The following is a 24,771-nucleotide window of genomic DNA, read 5'->3' on the forward strand; positions in this document are numbered from 1 at the left end:
ATAAGATGCATCATGCACTTAGCGTCGAGACGCAATAACCACATAGTTCAACTCATTTAGGAGTGCATGATAAGGGAATGGCTTTATATTTAGTTTCCCACATGATCAGCGAGATACATCACATATATGCCCAAGGTAGAAGCCATCTGAGAGTGGTTTTCAATTAGCGGTCTTGTAGTTATGCGTATGTAGTAAATAAGGGATTATGACTAGTTCCCTATGTGATCAGGATATCATCATAACTAGGTAACTCGACAATCAAGGTAGTATGTGTAGCAAACACAATAGTTTATGGACACGCAAGGTGTCAATTACTTTCACAAGACATCAAATATGTCAAGTTTAACTTAGGCCCTTCTAGACTATGTGAGATGGCATATGTAAGGTGCTAGGGTGCCAAGTTATAACCACATGGTAGTTAGAAATTGAAACGTCAAATTAAGTTTTCATGCTATGTGCAACGTGCCAAGAGTCATCTACTTATTAATTTTTAACGCATGTGTTCCTTTTTTGTGGTTTTTAAGTAGAGATGGGTATCGGTGCAAGTAGGAGGCCAACGATCCAATTTGTGTGGTTGCATGGGGTGAAGGGCAAAATTATCTTTACAGTTTTAAAACATCTTATGTATTTCATTTCAGTTTGAGATTTCATGGATAGTTATGCACTTGCAAGTATGTTGAGACTTTTAGACATTAGTTTATAAGCATTTAATTTGTGAAGATGAATTTCAATTTACACCTTTTTGTACACATTTATGTATGAGTGTTTAAGTACATGCCTCTTTAGGTCGTATTCCATGTAGGGGTATAAATCTGGAGATAGGTGTTATAACCATCCATTAAAGAATTTATTCCACAAATATTGAGGCTACCATCTATGTGAACCCTTTGACAAGTTAGTCTGATATACACGTAATCAATATGTACTCATGTGTTATAATAGGTTGACACTAATAACCTTGACACATGAGATCTATCACAACTTTTGGTAAGGTTGTTCAAGTATATGATGATAGCCTTACCAAATTACTAATGTTCTTGGTCAAGATAATATTGAGGCCACAAATGTTTCTGGATTGACTATAATATGTGCTCATGGGATTCTCAAGATCAAGCTACACATTGAGACCCCCTTCAACAAAATTCCCTAGGTCCGCCAATGGTGCAGGAAATAGGCATAATTATAAAAGGCTCCATCCAAAGGAACTTTTCAACATCTAATAGATCCTTTGAGGGGAGAAGATGTTTTTTAACGAGAACAATATTTTTACAGTTTCCTATTTTTGTCATTGTAAACATGAATTTTTATAACAATAAAACTATGTATAATCACTTTGAGCACACAAATAAGTATATATTTGATATGTATCATGAAGTGATTAAGTAATTTTAAATTAAGAATAAAATAACACTTAATTATATAATGATACATAATATGTGTATTCGTTTATATATACAAAAGTGGATACCCATGACATTGCTCATGTGATTTGTAAAGGTCTGTGCATTCTTTATTTTTGTTGTCCAAAATTTTATTCTGCCGGGACATAATGATAAAATAGTCAATATATATATTAATGATCTTACCTACAAACAGTAAAACTGTTCATGGTGGTAGGATTTACCTAACCTCATATCTTAATTAACATGCCAATACAATAAGATCTGAAGGCGAAGCTGGTAAGATTTATCCTATCTCACCTCTTAACAATAGTAAATATTTTATGGCATGGCCATTGGCCAATGTTTCAAACATATCTTACACAGTCTATTTTTGCAAAGGTGTAGCATTGGGATTTGCCATTATTTGGCTTAACTGTTTAGGAGGCGTAGACATTAGAGCTTTAATAACTGGCTTGAGCCCTTCAACAGTCTTGATGATAGTCAAGAATAGAAGTCGATACAAGATAACCATACCAAATAAGATGGCCAGATCAACCCACTTAGAGTAACCCATCTCTAATTGCCATCGCTCTCTCAAAATCTGCTCTCCACTTAGATTGTTTGGAAACTTGAGACCTTCAAACTCATTTTTGAACAATCCTTGATAAGCATATTTATGAAAAGCAATTTCGTATAGTGGGTACTTCCAAAATGGTTTAGGAAGATCATTTCTTAAACGAAAGAACCCTCCACCTAAAATCATAAGCCCTTGAATGCCTGCACCTGTTATTATACCCATTAAGAAATTGGGCACGAGGCTTGCAACAATCATCATCAGGCTCTCAACCAACATCATGCAAGCAAACAGTAAAGAAACGAAGTATAAGTAGCGTTGGTATCCTTTGTGAAGTCCTGGAAGGTAATAAACTATGGCTCCTGGAATCACTGAAATGAGTACCAAGTATGGTAATGCTGAGAATGTGTTGCCAACAACAAATGCAGTGACACTGTAGTGCCCGTTTAGTCTTTCCCGCTCAAATACCTAAATTAATTCATGAAGAGAAAATTTTTTCAAGATACACGAAACTTGAAGAAATGGAGACAACTTATGTGATAAGAAATACCTTCATGTCTTCTACAAAGGAAGGGAATCCTCCAATTGTCATGAATGTTAAGAATGAAGCTACAAACATGAGCAGTGACCCCCTCGCCTGAAAGAACCACGTCCTTCTTTTAAGTTTTCAAAACATTTGTAATTATAACCATACCTTATTTATCTTCTTCTCTTACCTGAATTGAGCTCTCACCTGTGCCTAGATTTTTAAACACAGTGGCAAGACCTATGGCCAATGCTACATACACAGCCAGCCTTAACCAGTAGTAACCTAGATCGCGGTACATGTTCACAAAAGATCTTCTTGTGAGTACGTTGCATTGAGTTAGGAAGCTAGCATGCCTTCTCTTCTTCTGCAATACTCCACCATCCTAATAATGTCCATGTAAATGTTAGTCAATCGTTAATAATTTCAAAATGAATATACAGCCTCTAAAATTAACATACTTGATCCTCATGTACCTGACTGCATATTTCGGCAACCTGGCATCGAACTTGCTCGTAACTACCGGATGATTTATAAGACTTTATAAGAATCTCAATGGCTTCTTCTGTGGGTATATTCCATCACCTAAACCTTCTTCAATATCCTGTTGATAACGCAATTGTATATTAGACAGCAAGGCTCACAGACAAAAGCAAATTGAATTCAAGAAAATATATTACCTTCTGGAAATCCTTGTTAATGGTTTTCAGAAAATGATCGGATGGGTTCTGAAGGTTTGGGCAAGGGAAACCATTTAAAGCAAAGAACTACAAGTGAGAACAATTAATTAGCTCAATGAAAGTTGAGTTTTGATATATCAATGAATGTTAAAGAAAAAGCGCATGAAAGTTCTTAATAGTTACCTCATTTGCCGCTGAAGCAGGACCAAAATACACTGTTCTACCCGAAGACAGAAGGCAAAGATTGTGAAAAAGCTGAAACACTTCAAAGCTAGGCTGATGAATGGATGCTATTATAGTTCTTCCAACACCATCTCTTTGATCGAGTTTGGCAATGCTATTCATTACATAATACGAAGCTGCACTATCGAGTCCACTGGTGGGTTCATCAAGAAAAAGAAGCTTAGGGCGAGTTAAAATCTCAATGCAAATGCTAACTCTTCTCTTTTGACCACCACTAAGTCCTTTGGCACCCCACCCTCCAATCCTTGTGCTCATGGCATCTTGCAGTCCCATTTCTCTTATTGTCATTTCTGCTCTTTCTTTCTTCTCTGAAATCGACATTGTGTCGGGCAATTGAAGCTGTGCAGAGTAGTATACGGCTTCTCTTACTGTTAGAGTTGTCATCAAAGTATCGTCTTGTGTCACATAAGCCTAATTACATAATTAGATATGTTGGAGAGCATTAGTATGATGTATAATGTTACAAATTTCACTTTATATATTGATGAAACTAAACATCATTCATGTAACATTACCAATATTAAATTCTTGATAACATGATTATTCCCTAATTTGCAAAATCAGCAACTGAAACTTAGATTACTGAAAAACAGATTAGAAATAATTTATTATGTTCGGTTATGGCGTACCGAGGCTCCATATGCCAGCGCTTGTTTACGCCCATTGATTAGAATGTCTCCAGTTTGCCTCGTGTTGGATCCCAGTCTTCCTGCAATCACACAGATTTCTAATATGTATTTTTTGCTGAATTTTTACAATTATCGTTTACCATTCTAATAAAAACATTCTTTTATTTTTTATTTGCAGTTAATTATAATATATAATTAAAATGAATACTAATTTGAAGACTAATTATAATATGTTATTGTATGATTATAAAATTTTGAATTAATAATAAAATAATATTTAATTATATATTACACATTATAATTAATACTCAAATTATTACTTTTTATAAGATCACATAAAATAACATTTATTAAATTTTTAAATTTTTATTATGTACACTTATAATTAGTATTAATTTAAATATTAATAATGATGTAATATATATATATATATATACATATAAAATTACATGTAATATTATTTTTAATTTAAATGAAACCTATTTTAACATGAAATTTGACAAGGGTTTTAACACTGATATTCATCCAGGAGTTCACAATCACACAAGTCATTGTGATCTATGTCAACAAACGCCAAATTAGATATTTAACATCGGAAACGCCAAATTAGATAAGATATTTAAGTCAATTCACTTATGTGGTTGAGATGTTAGAAAATTTTTTTAATAAAATTGAATAATAATATAATATATTCAAAAAATTATAGGTCTATATTTTTTATATAATTTGAGTATTTACGTGATATTATTAAGTGATCAAAAAATTTTGAATTAAAAATAAAATAATACTTAATTATATAATAATATATCATTTATTTATCTAAATTGTTTAGTATACACATAGCATTATTCAAGTAAATCCAAAATGAGTAATGTTATATATATATATTTAGTACACAATTTAGATACACGTATGATATGTCATCATGTAGCTATATGTTATTTTCTTTAATTTAAAATCATTAAATCATATAATAATATATTATTTATGTACTTAAATTATATGTTAAAAGTGTGTACATATAATTTTATTGATTTAAAATTTGATTGTTTGAATTTAAAAAAATTAGATAAAAATTCAACAAAATTTAGGTGAATCCAAATAAGAATTTTGGACTCGAATTTATATAAACTTCTTTTTTATAACGAAAAGCATTTTTTGAGGAGTAATATTATGTATATATATTTTAAATATACAAATGATTATATACTTATATATGTCATCACGTAATTAGATATTATTTTATCTTTAATTCAAAATTATTCAATTATATAATGATACACATAATATATATTTATTTATATGTTTAAAATAAAAATACATAATTTTATTTTTTTTAATTTAGATCTTCCTCTCAGAAATATATTAGTCACCACATCAAATAAATTAAATTCTAAATTCAATAACCGACTGCATAATGCCATGATAGAGCTACCCATGTGACATTGGTTTTTTTTTTTTAATTGAAACCAAAACGTGGTATTAATAAAATTATTATATTTTAAATATATAAATAAATATATATTTAATATATATTATTATATAATTAAATAATTTTAAATTAAAAATAAAATCATATTTAATAATAAATTACATGACGTGGAAATAGATATCCCTGTATTGCTCAATCTTAAACCCATAACATGGCTTACAGTAGGACAAACTATGTCTTTATAGGCTGATTTATAAATAATTTTTATAATTATGAGCCGTGTCAAACTGTCCCGCAGACCCTGCCCAGATTTATGGATTCTAATTGCTTTTCTTAATTGTCGGCTGTCCAAAATTTGTGGAACGCACTATCACCACAAGTTTGTGGATTTTAAAATAAAATTATATGTATTTATTTTATATATATAAATAAATAAATAAATGTTTAGTATATATTATCAAATAATTATATAATTTTAAATTAAAAATAAAATAATATTTAATTATATAATAATATATTTTTATGTATTTATATAAAAAATTAAATACATATAATATTATTAATTTTAAAAATCCATCAGAAAGTGAAATGATAGAGATATGTGTAAGATGGGACAAATTTTAAAAATCTATGCTTACTAAGAAATCGTTGGATCAAATTTTATCAAAACCATGTTGACGGTCGAGATAAAATGGCGACATTTAACACGGTCATACGTGATCTGCAAGTAGGAGTAACTACATCTTATCGGTGGGTGGGAGTCTTTTAGGAAGATCAGATGGTGGTCCTTTTCCCTGACAGATCAAATCAAGTGAAGAGGGTCCAGTTTTCGAGCAGATTGTGTTGTATACTTCTAAATTAACTGCTTTTGCAATGTTTAGTATTCAAATAAATTACTTTTTCTTGTTTAAAAAGATTTATTCTTGCTGAGGGAAAAAACAAATTTACAATGACTAAGAGAAATTGATTTGATACGATAAATGGCAGATTCTTACAATTATTATGACTACTATTATTTTTGGGATTCAGAGGTTATACCGTTGTGAGCAACTCAATGGAGAAAGCAGTTTGAGACCAAGTAGTTTTTAAAGAATTAGGTTTGAACATAAAGCCTAAAACTTGAAAATGGGGAAACTCAAAACGAAGGGGACCTAGATCGTAAACTTTGAATCCAAACCAAGAATCCTAATTGACAGATGTAACTAGTTTAATATGATCACTAAAGGAATCAAATCTAACGACAAAAAGTGTGAGTTAATTCGATTTTACTAAATCTTTGATAAGTAAAACTAATAATTAAAAAAAATTAATATTATCGGTAAAGAATTCTTATTAGGACTTGATCTTATCTTTACAACCTATGTAAACAATTTTATTTATTAAAACTCATCATATACATATATAGTTTGATATTATACATGAATAATTATGATAATTTTGCAATAATTTGAAATAAAATTAAAGTTAAAAAAAAATTAGTTAGTTAAAAAAGTAATGTTATGTGCATTTATAATGAGTTTTAATTTGTATGTTAATAATGACGTGTTACCATATAATTATATGTTATTTTCTTTTTAATTTAGAATTACCTAATTATATATTATTAATATTATATCAGTAATTACACATAATTTTATTATAATAAAAAACACAAATATATTAAGTATGTCCTTAACATCAATGTAGTTTTAAAAAAATAACCATTGTTGTAAGAGCAATGCTACATGTGCACAAGTACACAAAATAAGTATATAGATAATATGTCATTAGGTGATTTAATGTTATTTTATCTTTAATTTAAAATCATTCAATTATATAATAACATATCATTTATATATTTATTTTATATAAAGTATGCACACATAATTTTATCGTTATTGTAAAATATAGAATAATAACATAAAACACAGCAAATCAAATAAATAAATAATCATAACTCAGTATTTTAAAACAAAAGTTAGTAATTAATTAGCAAAGTAATTAACTAACGCGTCAAGAAGAGTAGACTTGCCACAACCAGAAGGACCCATTATAGCCAAGAGCTCTCCAGGCCGAGAGTAACCGGTAACACCCTGGAGAATGGCTCGGCTGCCTTTTTTCCCACTGGAAACAGTTACCCACAAATCTTCCCAAGTTAAGAAAACACCATCTGCATAATCAACTGAACTTTCTTTTCTATCTATATTATTTGGGACTGGTTTATGAATGGCTTCTACTTCTAATGCTTTAGTTATTTCTGGGTTAGATTGAGGAAGAAAAAAGAAGAAGCCATGGTGAGAGTGGGTGAGAGTTTAATGTTGGCCTTGATGACTGGTGGATATATAGTGGAGATTTTAAGATTCAAAAAAATCATTCATGTATTATTGCAGCCGTGAACCTTACGTGTTTCTCGTGATAAATTTGGCCATAAGTTATGTCACATAGTTGACGTTTGATAGAGAGAATACGCACAAGAAACAAGTTAAAATGTAGATATCACAACAAATAAATATTCTAGGAAATTTAATACAGACAGCAAAGTCAAAATGTAGTTCACTATTGACTAATGCTTGGAGTTGTCTTATTTTTTTAAATAAAAAATTAAGGCAAATTATATTAAGTGGCCTAAATTAAGGGGTCTAAGCAAATTATTCAAAATAATCAGGATTAAGCAAAAATGTCTTTTTTTGTGAAATAACTAAACTACCCCTATATATAAACTAAGGATTTTACATATTTTCTCCTTTATTTTCCCACAGTTTCACAGTGCAAATTCAAAGATTTTCTTGTCTCCCATGGTCATCCCACAGGCATTCCACGGGTGAAGCAATTTTTATCAATTTTCATGTTTTTCAGCAATCGAAAATGGCAAAGAAGGTTAGTACATCTTCCCTACTATTATTTGAATCAATTTATTGTTAAGATTATTGAGATTTGAGGGAGATTTTGAAGTTTGAAATTCTAGAGTTCCGATTTTAAACAATCAATAGGATATGCACATTTGATTTGTGTTAAAATTGAAGGCAGAAACAACGATTTTTACTCTAGAAAAGGGTTTAGAATAGTCGACGCTCCTGTCTATAGGAACAGTGGATCCCACGGTCAGGAGAGATTGATCGTGGGGGACGAAGTAGCTTTTTCAAAATATTAGAAAGCTGGGGGAGATTAGTTAGCCCATTGGAGGTCTTTGTGAAATTTTAAATGAGACAGTGGGCTAATGTTGTGAAAACCGTGGGGTGGGGGGGAAATTTACTTTTTTTTAAACTGTAGAGGCTCTAAGAGAGTAGAAAATTTTGAAGGGGCAAGAAAAAAATATTGGACCTATTTGCAGTACAAATTTTTTAATGGGGTAAATTGATATTTTTCATATATAGGGTTTCTTGACGTGTAGTTTTCAAATTTTATATCTATTTTTTCTGTTTTAGGGTTTTTCGATATACAGTTTTCGAATTTGACATTTGGTTTTTTGATTTTTGCCCCTTTTTAGCATATTTTACTATGTAATGACGAAATTTATGCTCGATATTTCAGTTTGTTCATTTATAGGATATATCGACTCGTATTTTTGAATTTCATCGTTTTAGGATATATCGATTCGTATTTTTTATATTTCTGAATAATTTTTTGATTGTTGACATTCTAACGTATTTTAACATATAGAATTCGAATTTCAAATCCGTATTTTCGATTTTTACCATTTTAGGATAAATCGACTTGTATATTTTAGATTTTCTAACGATTTTTCGATTGTTGATATTCTAGGATATTTCAATTTCGTTTTTTCGATTTTCATCGTTTTAGGATATATCAACTTGTACTTTTTAGATTTTTGAACAATTTTTCAATTGTTGACATTCAAAGGTATTTCAACGTATAAAATTCAAATTTCAGTTCTAGTTTTTCAATTTTCATCGTTTTAGGATATATTGACTCGTACTTATTAAATTTTCGAACAATTTTTCGATTGTTGACATTCTAGGATATTTTAACATATAGAATTCGAATTTCAGTTTTGTTTTTTCAATTTTTGCCATTTTAGGATAAATCGACTCATATTTTTCAGATTTTCTAACCATTTTACGGTTATTGACATTCTAAGGTATTTCAACGTACAGAGTTCAAATTTCAGTTTCGTTTTTTCTATTTTCCCCATTTTAGGATAAATCGACTCGTATTTTTCATATTTTCTAATGAGTTTTTGATTGTTGACATTATAAGGTATTTCAACGTATAGAATTCAAATTTCAGATTCATTTTTTCGATTTTCGTCATTTTAGGATAGATCGACTCGTATTTTCAAATTTTCAAACGATTTTTTGATTGTTGACATTTTAGGGTATTTCAGCATATAAAATTTGAATTTCAATTCCGTTTTTTCAATTTTCGCTGTTTTAGGATGTATGAACTCGTATTTTTCAAATTTTACAACGATTTTTTTATTGTTGACATTCTAGGGTATTTCAACATGTAGAGTTTAAATTTCAGTTTTGTTTTTTCGATTTTCACTGTTTTAGGATATATCGACTCGTATTTTCAGATTTTTGAATAATTTTTTCATTGTTGATATTTTAGGGTATTTTAACATATGAAATTTGAATTTCAGTTTCAATTTTCGATTTTTGATTTTCGTCGTTTTAGGATATATCAACTCGTATTTTTCAGATTTTTCAATTATTGTCATTCTAGGGTATTTCAACGAATAGAGTTCGAATTTCAGTTTCATTTTTTCTATTTTCACTATTTTAGGATAAATCAACTCATATTTTTTAGGTTTTCTAACGATTTTTTAATTATTCACATTATAGGGTATTTCAATGTATAAAATTCAAATTTCTGTTTCGATTTTCCCCATTTTAGGATAGATCGACTCGTATTTTCAGATTATTGACATTTTAGGGTATTTCAACGTATAGAGTTCAAATTTCAGTTTCGTTTTTTTTATTTTCGTCATTTTAGGATGGATTGACTTGTATTTTCAGACTTTTGAACAATTTTTTTATTGTTGAAATTATAAGATTTTTTAAAGTATAGAATTCGAATTTCAATTTTATTTTTTTCTATTTTCACTGTTTTATGATAAATCAACTTGTATTTTTTAGATTTTCTAACGATTTTTCAATTGTTCACATTATAAAGTATTTCAACATATAGAATTCGAATTTCAGTTTCTCTTTTTCGATTTTCGTCATTTTAGAATAGATCGACTCGTATTTTCAGATTTCTGAACGATTTTAGATTGTTGACATTCTAGGATATTTCAACGTATAGAATTCAAATTTGAGTTTCGATTTTTTGATTTTTACCGTTTTAGGATACATCAACTCATATTTTTCAGATTTTTTAATGATTTTTCGATTGTTGACATTGTAGGATATTTGAACGTATACAATTCGAATTTTAGTTTCATTTTTTCGATTTTTATCGTTTTAGAATAAATTGACTCGTATTTTTTAGATTTTCTAACGATTTTTTGATTGTTCACATTTTAGGATATTTCAACGTATAGAATTCTAATTTCAGTTTCATTTTTTTGATTTTTGCCGTTTTAGGATAGATAGACTCATATTTTTAGATTTTCGAATAATTTTTTGATTGTTGACATTATAGAATATTTCAACTTATAAAGTTCGAATTTCAATTTTGTTTTTTTGATTTTTGTCATTTTAGGATAGATCGACTCGTATTTTCAGATTTTCGAATGATTTTTTGATTGTTGACATTTTAGGGTATTTCAACGTATAAAACTCAAATTTTAGTTTCATTTTTTCGATTTTTGCCTTTGTAAGATATATCGACTCATATTTTTTAGATTTTCCAACGGTTTTTTCATTGTTAATATTCTAGGGTATTTCAACATATAAAATTCAAATTTCAGTTTCATTTTTCAGATTTTGTCATTTTTGTTGTGATTGTTTTCTATTTTTTATCTTTCTATGCTTTTTTTATTTTTCATTTCTACATTTGTTTATATATCTGTTTTTTATGAATGTCTTACGAATTTTTAAAATTTTTTATAGGATACTTCTCGTAAAAGGAATCTTGTCGAAGGCAAGCTGCGAATCCCTGATTTGTCTAGACACTTCCAGGCAAAAGTTATATGTCATGCACAACGCACAACATTGTCCAAGATTACGTCTACTCTGACCCCGAATCAGCTTTGACTATTTGAGAGGACATGTTTCGGGCATCTCCTTTGTCTACCTGATACCAAATTTTTTGGAGTGTTGGTTCATGCATTTCTCCTATGACAAGTACATCAACCCTCCGTCAGAGATAAGTTATGGTTTAGGGTTAACGGGGTTGACGTAAGATTCAACTTGTTTGAGTTTTCTTTGATGACAAGACTATTATTTAGCTGACTCACTGCTCTTTCATTTGGACATAGGATCAGAGATACATACTCTCGGGGTTGTCCGAAGGTACAGTATCATGACATAAAGTGTGTTTTTTTGGCCAAGCCATAGGGGGATGACGATATTGACGTTGTTAAGATGATCTTATTATAATGTCTTCACATAATATTGTTAGGGAATGATCGACAAAAAAAAGTATTTGTCGAATACTTATAATTGGTTGATCATCTTAATGGGTTTAATTCCTATCTCTGAGACATGGCCGTGTGGCAAATGACATACGAGTCGATATCATAAGCGAGTGACAAAGTTTGCTCAAGACAAATGTCTGAAATGTGTAAATATGATCTCTACAAATTTTCTTTCGCATTTCAGATAAGTTTAAATTTATTGATTATATTTATTAATCGACAAAAATACGAATTGATTTATTTTAATCATTAATGGTTATATTACAATATTAGATATATGAGACGCTAGACACCTTGTATGATTAGGTTAATATGATTGATATCCATGCATCTTCACGGATGTTTAGGTGGTATACGCGGGACGTCCCTACTTGGAGTCATATGGGCACTATTTTCACTGGTGACCCGATATGTAATCATTAATCAGTCAATCAATTGATTCATTGAATATTGTAATTATTTTGAGTTATATATCTTTATGAATAGGATGATGTCACATTCTCGCTTTGTCTGTCACTGATTGAGGAGGGTGTACCTTGGTATGCGGACATTTGTGAGTATACCAGTTTGTTGGATGCGTATTCCTTCTTATCGTCTTCAATGCCCTCCCGATAAGAGACAAGGCCTCTCCTATCATACGACATTCAGATATACTTACCAGGACTCTTGGGACACTTGAGGAGTCTACTCAGCCTCATGTTATAGAACAACCTTCATGTCCCCTTATAGTTTGGAGCCCAGCAGCCAAGACCACAGACTTTTCTGGGGTTGAGGACTGTACTACCCATCCTATCATAGAGGAGTGTCCCCCGTCTATATTATCTAGTCTTTCCACAATAGATATTGCATTAGCGCACTGGGGCGCTCTGATTTTATGTGAGATTTCCTATTTTTGCGATGAGATGTCTTCACAAATGACTCGATTATGCGATGATATGTCCTTTCAGATGACTCGATTAAAGGACTGTCTGACTCATTTAGAGGAAATTGTCATGCGTACATGTCTAACTCTAGTCGATCAAGTTGTAAAATCACATCTCATTTATTGCTTAAAAAAATTATATTTCGTTATTGCTTTGACAACTATATTAATTTCGTATAGGGTACGTAAGACAGTGTCAGGATGACCTCCCCCATTGACAGGTCAATGTCATCCCATCAGTCATATGAGGTCTACATTTAATTTCTTAGAAATATTTAATGTTAAATTTTGTTACTATATTTTGATTATGTTTTATATGAAATATCACTGATAAAGTTATTATTACTATTATCCTTGGGTAGTCACTACGAGGGGGTGTCGATTGACCATTTTGTTACATCACCTCTCCGATCTAAGATATGTCACTTATCGGTGGTACGCTATTTTTTAATTAATTGTCATTGATTAATTCACCTTATATATTTGTATAGGGTCTTCCTCATGAAGGCCTTTCGGTCGGACCTCTAGTTGCTTCAAATCTCCTACTTGAGGTATGAAAATTAATATAGTTATTATATTTTACATGGAATATCATTTACTATTTTGTTTTTTTCATGTGTATAGGGTATCGACATTGAGGCATTATCGATCAAGAGTTCTCACTGAACACCTTCCCTGACCATAGAGGTAGTGTTTTTTTTATGAAATGTCATTGATCAATTTGTCTTTCTAGTTATCGTGTTTATTTTAAAATATTTTGTCTCCTTTTAAGGATGAACGATTATGGTTACTTGTTGATATCCCCAACTTTAGCACAAAGACAATGAATATTAGTTCACAGGGGGAGGACTTACATGAGGATGTTTCCGATGGAAGCCCTTTTGAGATATATCCATTATAATTAGTATATAAATATTTATATATTCTGATCACTAATAATTTTAAAATTATAATTTTACAGTCCATCGAGGGGGTATGCACGGTTGACTTGACCACGATAGAGAATTCTCCAACCAAACCTCCTCCAGCATACATGGATAAGGTAATATTAATTGATTAATTTGTAATTGTTACGTAAGATGAAATAATGAATTAATAGTTGTACGTACTTGTAGTTGGTTCGTACAACACACAGTCGGATCATTCAGAAGGGTCTGTTTGTTTGTACCCTATATACAAATCCAACCAAAGGGAGGGCGAAATGATAACTTTGGACCATTCCCACCTCTGTTGTAGAGCATAAGGATGCATTCCTTGCGTGATACACCGAAGCTGTAGCATCCGACGTACATGATGTGTACTTCATCGGGTCAAAATCAGAGGATAGTTTCTAGCGGATTATGGCCGAGTTGCGTGAGTGGCTGACCGACAATGTAAGTTCTGTGTACTATATTATTTGATTAAAAGTTTTAAATATTCGTCAATAACTAACACAATTCAAGTTTTTTATACCATTTCAACATGTGAATTTCTTTTTGGTTATATTACATCGGTATCAGGATGATCACCATTTGACTGTTTCACAACATTAGATGACTGAATCCACACATTCTTCGTAGAACCATGCCAAGATGGCCTGAAAGAGTTGGCTGACCACACATGAATAGGGACGTATCAATTTTCGAGTGCTCTTTATGAAGATGGTTGAGGTAGATTATACCTCACATGTGTTAATACAATTTTCAAATTTGTATAACAATTAATGAAAATGCATAGATTACATATCATTTGAACAACAGTCATGAATCATTATAAATCTAATAAAACTTAATAGAAGTTTGTCAAGATCTCAACCCTTTACCTTTTTTGGATGAACCCTATGGGGCGGAGCTCGGGACTAGTGTTGGGCTTTTACATTGGGTTCGGGTATGTCCTAGTTCCTTACAACAATTGCAAATCCTGGGTGTAATATTTTCTCCTTGTGAAAGACATTGATTTTATTGGAAGGGCGGCCCGGACGATGACTATCGAGAACGGGGTATAGGATAACTCTTTCTTCTGGTGAATGCAACCATTCTAATTAGTTTTCAAGAGGATTGATAGGTTCCTGATATATTGCATAGTAGAACTCGATGCAGAAGAATGGATGAACCCATGCATTGACATTTGTGAGCTTTATATGTCTTGCAACAACAATAACATACTTGCACGGAATATGTGAAAGCTGAAACTTTCTACACATATAAGACATTTCATTGACGTCCATAATGTCCATGTATCCACCAAAACCAACAACCTGATACTAAGTACGTGTAATTGGTCAAACCTCCAAGCGTGCAGACGATGGCTGATCTTCTCCCCCGTCTAAGGGGTAACAAAGTTAGGGTATTCATATGTAATTTGAAAATATTAATAGCACATTTGTTAATAACAAACATAAGAGAAAAAATACATGATCAAATACATAGTTATTAACAATTGGGTACGTACTTGCATGGTTTCTCCCCTCGTAAAACCATCGCTACATGATACCACGAATGAACTCAACGAGAATCGTGATAGGTAAACCCTATGCATGTTTGACAAGGGCGTTAAATGACTCAGTAATATTAGTTGTCATGATGTTGTATCGATGCACTGGAAAGTATGCTCTTCTCCAGCACTTAAATCTGACCTTACATAGATAAGCCCCAGCTTGAAGGTTCATCGCATCAAGAGATCGCATCATAGCCTCAAAATTTGCTTCTGTATATGATTTCATAGCTTTCCAATATGCACCCGCAACCTACAAGGTGGTAAATAATATGAGAACTTTATAATCAAAATGTATAAAAATGTTAAACAAAATAAAATTTTAATACTTGTTTAAACACGTTACCTTTAAGTCTCGTTTGTACTTTGCCCGCATGTTACACAGAAGGTGATGACAACAACATCCATGGTGGAAATCTAAAAAGACTTTAGCCATTGCAAAGTATATAGCATGATGTCGATTTGAGATTATCGTCAACTCGGAGAGGTCATGGATGCATTCTTTAATTTTCCTGAGAAACCAACACCACGTGTCGTGATTTTCTTTTTTATCCACACCAAAACCAATGAGGTATATCAGGTTATTACCATCAAAACCCATTGCAAGAAATAAATGACCTAGATATCAACCTTTAAGAAAAATAACATCAATGCAAATAATAGGTCAAAGATATTCTCTAAATGCATGAATGGAACATCCTAGTGCCATGAAAAAAATACTTAAATCGATGGTCATTATATGTTTCAATAGCGATAACGGTTTTCGGATTAGTACACTGTAAATTATAACAATAATCTGGTAAGAGCATAAATGATTATTCTGGAGAGCCCCTCAATGAATTTAAAGCTCAATTTCTTGCTCGTCAGACCTGTGAATATGAAATGTCAATTTTATACCGGTCGATGATGTCTACAATTATTTCTTTAGGTCGATAAATTTGATCAATCAATATAAACTTCGATCTCATTAATTAACCTAAGCTCAGGCCTCAGCTTATTTGTGATATGACATTATTTGATCAACTAAACATGTGTGGGTTGAATTCATTTGGTTGATTTGAAACACTTCACCAACTTTGGATTTGGTTGCATGTATATTGCTTGATCCATGGATAAGATATTAAATATTGAATTTAAATTCCTTAAGGTTTTAGAATATCTTATACACCATACTTTCAAAATTTAGAGAGTTTTCAAAATTGTCTGCATTAAAGTGACATATCTTTCTCCCCTAAAATCTTACTGAATGACAAGTTTTATTGGGGAAAATTATTCTTTTATGGTTTAATGAGAGGAAACTTACCCAATATATAATAGTAAATTATTGGATTCCTCCATTAAAAGGGCAATATACCATAAGACCATACATATGTTTTCTGTTTAGATTATAATTTTTAAGTGTATTAGATTTATCTGTATTAATCACTTAAACCACATGTATTTTGTCAGTGAACTACTCAATTACCCAGTTTTGTTAAAACCAAAATCATAATTAATATTAGTTTACATTAATAAATTTTTAACAAAATCTCTTTTTATATATGAGTAAAATGGTAAATCTCTATTCTAATAGCTATATACAAAAAATACCTAAAATGTTGGCTAAAATTATATAAACCTCCTAGTTATGTTAATTTAATTAATTACTTTTATTGTAATTTTTATTGAAAAAGATTTCTGCCTTTTCGTGAGTTTTCATTGCGGTTAAAAATATTGGGTTTAATGTTGTCTTTCTCAAACCTCGACAAGCAAATGGAAATCCGGTAGGAATGTGAAGCACGATCGGACCGTGACAACCTCTTTGTTTTATAGACTTGGTAAACTGACTCAATAAATACGTATATTCTGATTTTTAGACTTCAGTAGAGATATTTTGCTTATCAAATGTGTATATTTGCTTAAGACAAATCAAAATTTATGTCAACTATGCAGATGGAGCTTGATATCATAGGCGTTAAATCTGTCACATAATAGATGTTCCTTCTCTCAATCGACATCAATGACCGAACAAAATAGTTGGAGAGTATCAATGCTGTTCCTTCACGTGGATAAGAATTCAAGACAAGAGGAGAGAGTTAGTATACTAATTTAAGACGCCACATCCTTGGCGATTTTCCACTACAATTCAGACCACATATTAAAATCTCATTGTCCTAAGAATTCAAGCTTCGATGGTACATTCAGGTTGACACTTTCTGTCTTTCTTAATTTCAATCCAATTCAATTCACCACCTACAAACTACAACCGCAGTACTATATTAAATATTATTAATTCATCTCTTCCAATCTCTACAGCTACAGATTTAAACATTATTTCTTTCAAAACTAATCGGTTAATTTGTGTATGTGGTTAGAGAGAGATGTGATGTATTAAACATTTTATTGCACTCCCATTACTAGGCTAAAGATACCCCATGAATTTTATAACAAGCCTTCATTTATTTTAATGGAGTAAGCATTTTTTTCCCTTCACTTATGTTATATACTCTTCACTATTAACAGAATTTAAATATTCAAACTGATTGTTAAAAATAAATAAATAGAAATCTTTAAAAGTAATTTAACTCTGAAAAAAGCAATACAATAAGAATAGACATTTCTACTACAAAACAAAATATCATAAAACAATATTTGTTATGGTTTAACATGAAAATTCTAATTTTCAATTTTTTTAATCAAAATGTGGATAAGATTTTTTTGTTATCGATTAATATATATAATTCAGAATCTTCTCCTAACCTAGATTATAATGACTGTATTAAAGATCTAACCATTAATAATAATATTCATTATAATGTAAGATGAACAAGAGACATGTCTATGCTCAGCTGCTTGAATAGTTTCCTAAACTTAACCTAGGTAGTGCCCGTCACCTCATGTGTATTTGTGGCCCACACTATGACACCTTCCTACTCTCAGCTATACCTCTAGCGACTTGTTTTTTTCAAATCTCACTGGTATTATTTAAAAAATGTACCTAAATTTAGATAAAAATAGTTTTTTGGCCAACATAAAACAAGAAATTTAATAGTATTATAATAAAAAATTAATAATAAACAACAATTACAAAAAATTCGTAGTATTATGAAATATAAAATAACTGATTTAATGGCATTATATTAAGAAATTAACAAATTTAATTTGATAATATTATATTAAAAAATTAAGAATAAACAATAAATTACATAATATTGTATTAAAAAATTAACAATAGATTTTATGGAGTTATGGAATAAAGGCTTTTTCGATGATATTTTTAATTTGTTTAAATTCAACTCAAATTCTATTTTAAACTACATATAATAATATTATTAATAAATATTATATTAATAATATAATAATATAAATATAAATATGAGGTCAGAGGTGGAATTTGACATCAAAGTAATTTTTTTTCTTGTTCATTGAAAGCTGCACATCCATCCTTTACTAAGGCTAAATAACTATCCGGTACAAGATAAGTATCACGGTTACCGGTGATTCCCCTTTGGCCTTTCCATCCAATCCTTTAGTAGGGCTAAGGCTGCACGCATCTTTCGTACCATATATAAATGCACTCAATGACATAAACTGTCTGGTCTAGGCAGAGCCCAGAGGACAAAAATTTTGTGTATCTTTTGTTACGAAACACGTGGCATCTCTTTCTCTTGTTGTTTTTTACTTCTTATTTTGTCCACTCTATTCTTATATGATTATATTCATTCCATTATATTTTATCAATTAATCATTATACTAATGTGGAATTAATTATTTGCATGAACCCTAAAATATCAATTAGGGGTTTTAATTGCTGGGTTTGTTTCAAATGTTCAGATTTAATTAATTTTTTCGGTTTTAGATGAATCATTGTTCAAGTAGCTGAGTGTGTGTCAAATTGTGCCACGTTTTTGTGTTTGCTGCTTCAAAGTTGGAATCTGCCAGTCAAATAGGACGTGGAAAAGACTGACAAAATTTTAGGGTTAGAGATGGACTAGATGACACGTTTGAGAGGATGTGTGTGCCAAAACAATTAAGCTTCGTTCGATTGGGTAAAGTTGTTGGCAGAAATTGCACTTTTCAGCATTATTAGATAAGACACCTAAAACGCTTGTCTCTTGGATAATGTTAATGTTATACACACAAACAAGATTGTTATGGTAGAATAATTTGAAGGTATTTAATCCATGTGAGGTTAGAGTGGCTTCGTATTATCAGCAATCTGTGGTGCGTTTCTATTAAGTGTTCTTGAACGCCTTCTACTAAACTCATAAAACTTATGCACATTAGCTCATAAAAATCTTAATTTATAGATAAGAAAATTTATCTACAATGATCAACCTACCAAAGTGGTTAGCGTTGTAACGGAGGTTTATTTGACTTGCTAAATTACACACATTATATTTTTAATTAGACATTATATTTTAAAATTATGTTTTGATACCAATAAATATAACACGCCTCTTTGTATAAAACAATTTTAAATTAAATTCTTAACATAAAAATCCAAAAATCTCCATACAAAAGGAAAAAGTTATTTGGGGGCATTCTTGACTACCCGATTAGTCTCTAATTTTATACAATTGGCCCTTTGGCATTATTCCCTCTGGCGTACAATTGAAGTCAATTTGGTCACGTCCATACTTCAGGGCGCATTATTCCTGAGTATTTTCATCCTACCCATTTTCAAGTTAACGTTTATCTGGGACACAAATCACTAACAGTAACCTGAACAATGCAATGCATGCCTCATAATTAATAACAAAAGAAATTAGTAAACCATATCTATGAAACGTTAGAAAAATAAAGAGATATTTTGATATTAAATAATATATGAAGATTTTAAATAAAGGTTAAAAAAATATAGAGATATTTTGATATGAGATAACATTTAAGGGTATTAAAAAATATTAGATAAATATAAGAGGTTAAAAAATGTTAGAAAAATACATAAGACATTTTGATATTAAACAATGAATGAATTTTTTAAATAAAATATTAGAAAAATATAGGGATATTTTGACACGGTAATAAATGAGGTGTAAAATAAATGTTAGATAAATAAAGGAGGTTAAATGAAATGTTAAAAAAAATATGAAGGGCATTTTGATATTAAATAGTATAAGAAAGTTTTAAATGAAATATTAGAAATATATAAAGACATTTTGATACAAGACAACATATGAGAGTATTAAAAAAAATGTTAAATAACTATAGGGGTTAAATAAAATTTTAAAAAAATAGAGGTATTTTGATATTAAACAGTGTAAGAAGATTTTAAACGAAATGTTAAGAATATATATAGACATTTTGATAAAATATAGAGACATATCGATATAATATAATATTTGAGGGGGTTAAATAAAATTTTGAATAAATATAGGGGTATTATGAAATTAGATAAAATATGAGAGTGCTAAACAATATGCAGACAATGAGAGGATATTTACGATATTATAAGAATATCAAGTTTGTATATATTATAAAAAAGGGGTTCATTTTGATAATTTACAATATATTAAGGAATAAAATGATATATTAGAAAAATATAAAGGTTATTTGGATATTAACCAATATATGGAATTAACAATTTGGTTTTAGATAATGTATGAGAGTATTTAATGAAATATTGAGAAATTAAAGGTGGTGCACATATTTCAATGAATGGTTATTGAGGAATTTTTTTAATGAATTAATTTTTCCCAAAATTTTTCATTGTAGGATTGATAATTAAAATAACTAGTTATGTTGTTATTCATTTTTAAGGAGAAAAGATCTAACATGATAAGAACACAATGAAGTATGTTGAAGGTTATAAAAAATTGGTTAAAATTCCCTCTAGAACAACATTTGAGGGATTTATCTAATTTTTGTGTGAACGATGTGGTATTGATTTGATCAGAAACTACATTCAACTATGTTTAAAATAAAAAAGAATTGAGTTCAACAACCCTATATAGATAAAAAATGATGAAGATGTGCAAGGCTTTATTAATATGTCTCAATACTTCAAGGAATGTATGCCTATTTTTGTTACATATACCACAATTGAAAGACAAGAAGAAGAAGAAGAAATCGGTGGCAATGATGATAGTGAAGTGAAAAAGGAATCTGCTGGAAAAGACTTGATTGATTTCAATAATGATGCATTATATATTGTTGCTAAATAGGTTCGTGGAGATAAAGAGAGGGTTCTAGACTAGGGTGACTTTGAGGGAAACCAAATGACTGATATTCGTATTGATCAGGCAAACTCAGGGGACATGTCCCCTGTTAACTATGACATTAATAGTTTGTAGCTTAAAGATCCTATAATGGGTGGTAGGAATTATTTAGGACCATTTTTTGGTAATGTCCTCACTGATCTGTTTAAGTGGTTTTTGATTTTTCTTCGCAACCTTCAATATCATCAAGTGGTGTAGGATTAATCCAAAAGGGGAATGCTATAAAATTTGGTGGCATTTTTAATGACAAAAAACACTTGAAAGATATTGTGGGCCAATTTGCCCTAAAGAAAGGATTTCAGTATAGAGTGCGTAAATCTGACACACAGAGATAGAATATTAAAAGTTATAATGAAAAATGCCAATGGTTTTTATCGAGAAAAAGAGTCAAACCTAGTCAAGTCTTCCAAATTGGTAAAATGAATCTAACCCACACGTTCAGTTGATTAGATAATGTCATATCACAAACAAGCTGGGGTTCGGGTTTTAGGTCAATTAGTGAGGTCATAATTTGTGTTGATTGATCGTATTTATTAGCCTAAAGAGATCATTATTGACATCACCGATAGGTATAAAATTGACATTTCATATTCACAGGCTTGATGGACAAGAAAGTGAGCTTTAAATTCATTGAGGGGCTTATCAAAAGAATAATTTATGCTTTTACCCGATTATTGCTATAATTTAGAATGTGCTAATACGGGAATTGTGATAGCTATAGAAATAGCAATGAACATCGTTTTAAGTATTTTTTCATGGTATTGGGATGTTCCATCTGTGCATTTAAATAATATCTTCGACTTGTTATTTACATTGATGCTGCTTTTCTTAAAGGTTGATATCTGGGACATTTATTTCTTGCGGTGGCCCTTATGGTAATAACCAGATCTACTAATTACTTTTAGTGTCAGTAAAAAAGAAGATCATGAAACATGATGTTGGTTTCTAACAAAGGTTAAAGAATGCATCAATGAAATACTAGAGCTGACAGTAATCTTAGATTGATATCATGTCATATACTCTGCAATGACTGAAGTCTTTCCAGATGTACACCATGAGTGTTGTTGCCATCACCTTCTCTGTAACATGCGATCAAAGTACAAACGCGACTCACAAGTAACGTGTTTATACATTTATAAAAAATTTTTACCTATTAACATTTTATAAATTTTGATAACGGAGTGCTCATATTATTTATAAACTCGCAGAATGCATGTTTATATTGTAAAGTTGCAAAGTCATATACAGAGGTAGATTTTGAGGCTATGATAAGCTCTATTAATATGGTGCAACTTTAAGCTGAGGCTTACCAATGTAAGGTGGGGTTTCACTGATAGAGTAGGACACATTTTCTAGGGCACCGGTATAACATAATAACAACTAACATTATAGAGTCATTTAATGCCCTCGTTAGACACACATAGGATTTGCCCATCACGATACTCATCGAGTTCATTTGGGACACATTACAGTGATGGTTTTACAAAAGGAGAAACCATGCCAATACATGCGAAGTTAATACAAATTATCTATTTACTAATGAATTTTTGCCCTTACACTTGTTTATTAACAAATATGCTGATGTTTTTTTCAAATTGCAAATGAATACCCCCACTATGTTACACCATGGATAGAAGAGAAGTTTGGCCACCATGTGTTGAAAGGTGCGTACTTAAAGGTTCATCCAATTACAAATATTTGGTATCAGGTTTTAGGTGGTGGTGGATACATGGGTATTGTAGACTTTCATGAAATGTCTTGTACGTGTAAAAAGTTTCAACTTTCACGTATTTTATGCAAGTATATTGTTGCTATTGCAAGACATATGAGACTCACAAATGTGTATGTATGGGTTCATCCTTTATTCACCACCGATTACTACGATGCAATGTATGCAAAACCTATCAATCCACTCGAAAACTAATTAGAATGAGTACATGCCCTTGAAGAAAGAGTTATCTTGCCCCCCGTTCTAGATCATTATCAATCAGATCGCCTTTCAAACAGAAATCAATGTCCTTCACAAAGGGAGATCATTACACCTAAGGTTTGTAATCGATGTAATCAACTAGGGCATGTTTAAACACAATACAAAAGCCCAAAGATGGTTCTAAGCTCTATCCCACAAAATTCATCCAGAAAAGAAAAAGGAAAGAAATCTTCATAACTTTCTATTTAGTTTGATTAATATATGATTTATGTATTTGTAAAAATGAGATGTAATTGATGTAGTTTAATGTTCCATTTGAGTACATGTTCATATGCGATGTAATCTATTTAATGTGAATAATATTTTAATTATATAATTGTTGGAATGAGCATTATTTATGTAATTGTTGGAATGAATATTTTGTTGTTTGATTATGTATGATTTACTTAGTTGTTGGAATGATTATTGTATCAGTATTATTTATGCTCTAAACATGTGTTCATATTATTTGAGTTCAAATCATACTTTATTAGGTAAGTTGTAATAAAATGGATAAAATGGAAAAAAAATAAAATCAAACAGAGATGGAATATATATACATAACAACTTAGAAAGCATATGAAAAAAATCCATTGTCAACCTGTGGATGACTCGTAACCAATTACTGAGATGGAAAAAAAATGAAATCAAACACATAACCAATAAACTATCATAAATAAATATATACATAACAACACAAAAATCATATAAATAAACAATTATAAATACAAATATACATCCTTGATCTACTCGATACAGTGAAAATACAACTGTGAGGCCAAACACCAACGCATAAAGGTGAACGACTCATAGGAAAAATCCAAGCTCCATGAAAGTGCCAAACACTCCATGTAGCGTAACATAAAAATACCGCAATCACTGGAACCTTCGCTCTATTGGGGGACACCTTCTGCTTAATGTTATACCAAGTGATTTACTCATGGTGTACACCCAGAGGTGGCCCAAAAACTTGTCACCTCTAATAATGCCAATATGAATGTGGTGTAAGGTCGCATCCGCTATGAAAGCCTATCATGTCTCCCTATGTAAGCTACCTTAAAGTCGTGTACAGTGATTAATCAATCACGAAAATCAAGGACTCCGATGACCTAATGGGCAAAATCGAAATTTATAAGGATGAAAACCTATAAACACTGAGAAATTATAATGGATACATGTGTTATATATAAGTTAATTCAAAGTAAATTATAATGGAAAT

At 30.6% G+C, this 24,771-nt stretch overlaps 1 protein-coding gene across 1 annotated transcript; it reads right to left on the bottom strand.

Annotated features, from left to right (window-relative positions):
- Positions 1–1,550: 1,550 nt before the first annotated feature.
- On the bottom strand, positions 1,551–15,759 carry LOC123214251 (ABC transporter G family member 1-like). Its single transcript, XM_044634028.1, is given in 11 exon segments — positions 1,551–2,424; positions 2,507–2,593; positions 2,673–2,867; positions 2,959–3,057; positions 3,060–3,086; positions 3,163–3,249; positions 3,346–3,816; positions 4,035–4,118; positions 7,452–7,748; positions 15,526–15,636; positions 15,730–15,759. Coding segments are annotated over 11 exon segments (2,145 nt in total). The 3' UTR covers positions 1,551–1,767.
- Positions 15,760–24,771: the final 9,012 nt, after the last annotated feature.

Source organism: Mangifera indica, chromosome 4, assembly GCF_011075055.1.
Source record: "Mangifera indica cultivar Alphonso chromosome 4, CATAS_Mindica_2.1, whole genome shotgun sequence".
Lineage (NCBI taxonomy): Eukaryota > Viridiplantae > Streptophyta > Magnoliopsida > Sapindales > Anacardiaceae > Mangifera > Mangifera indica.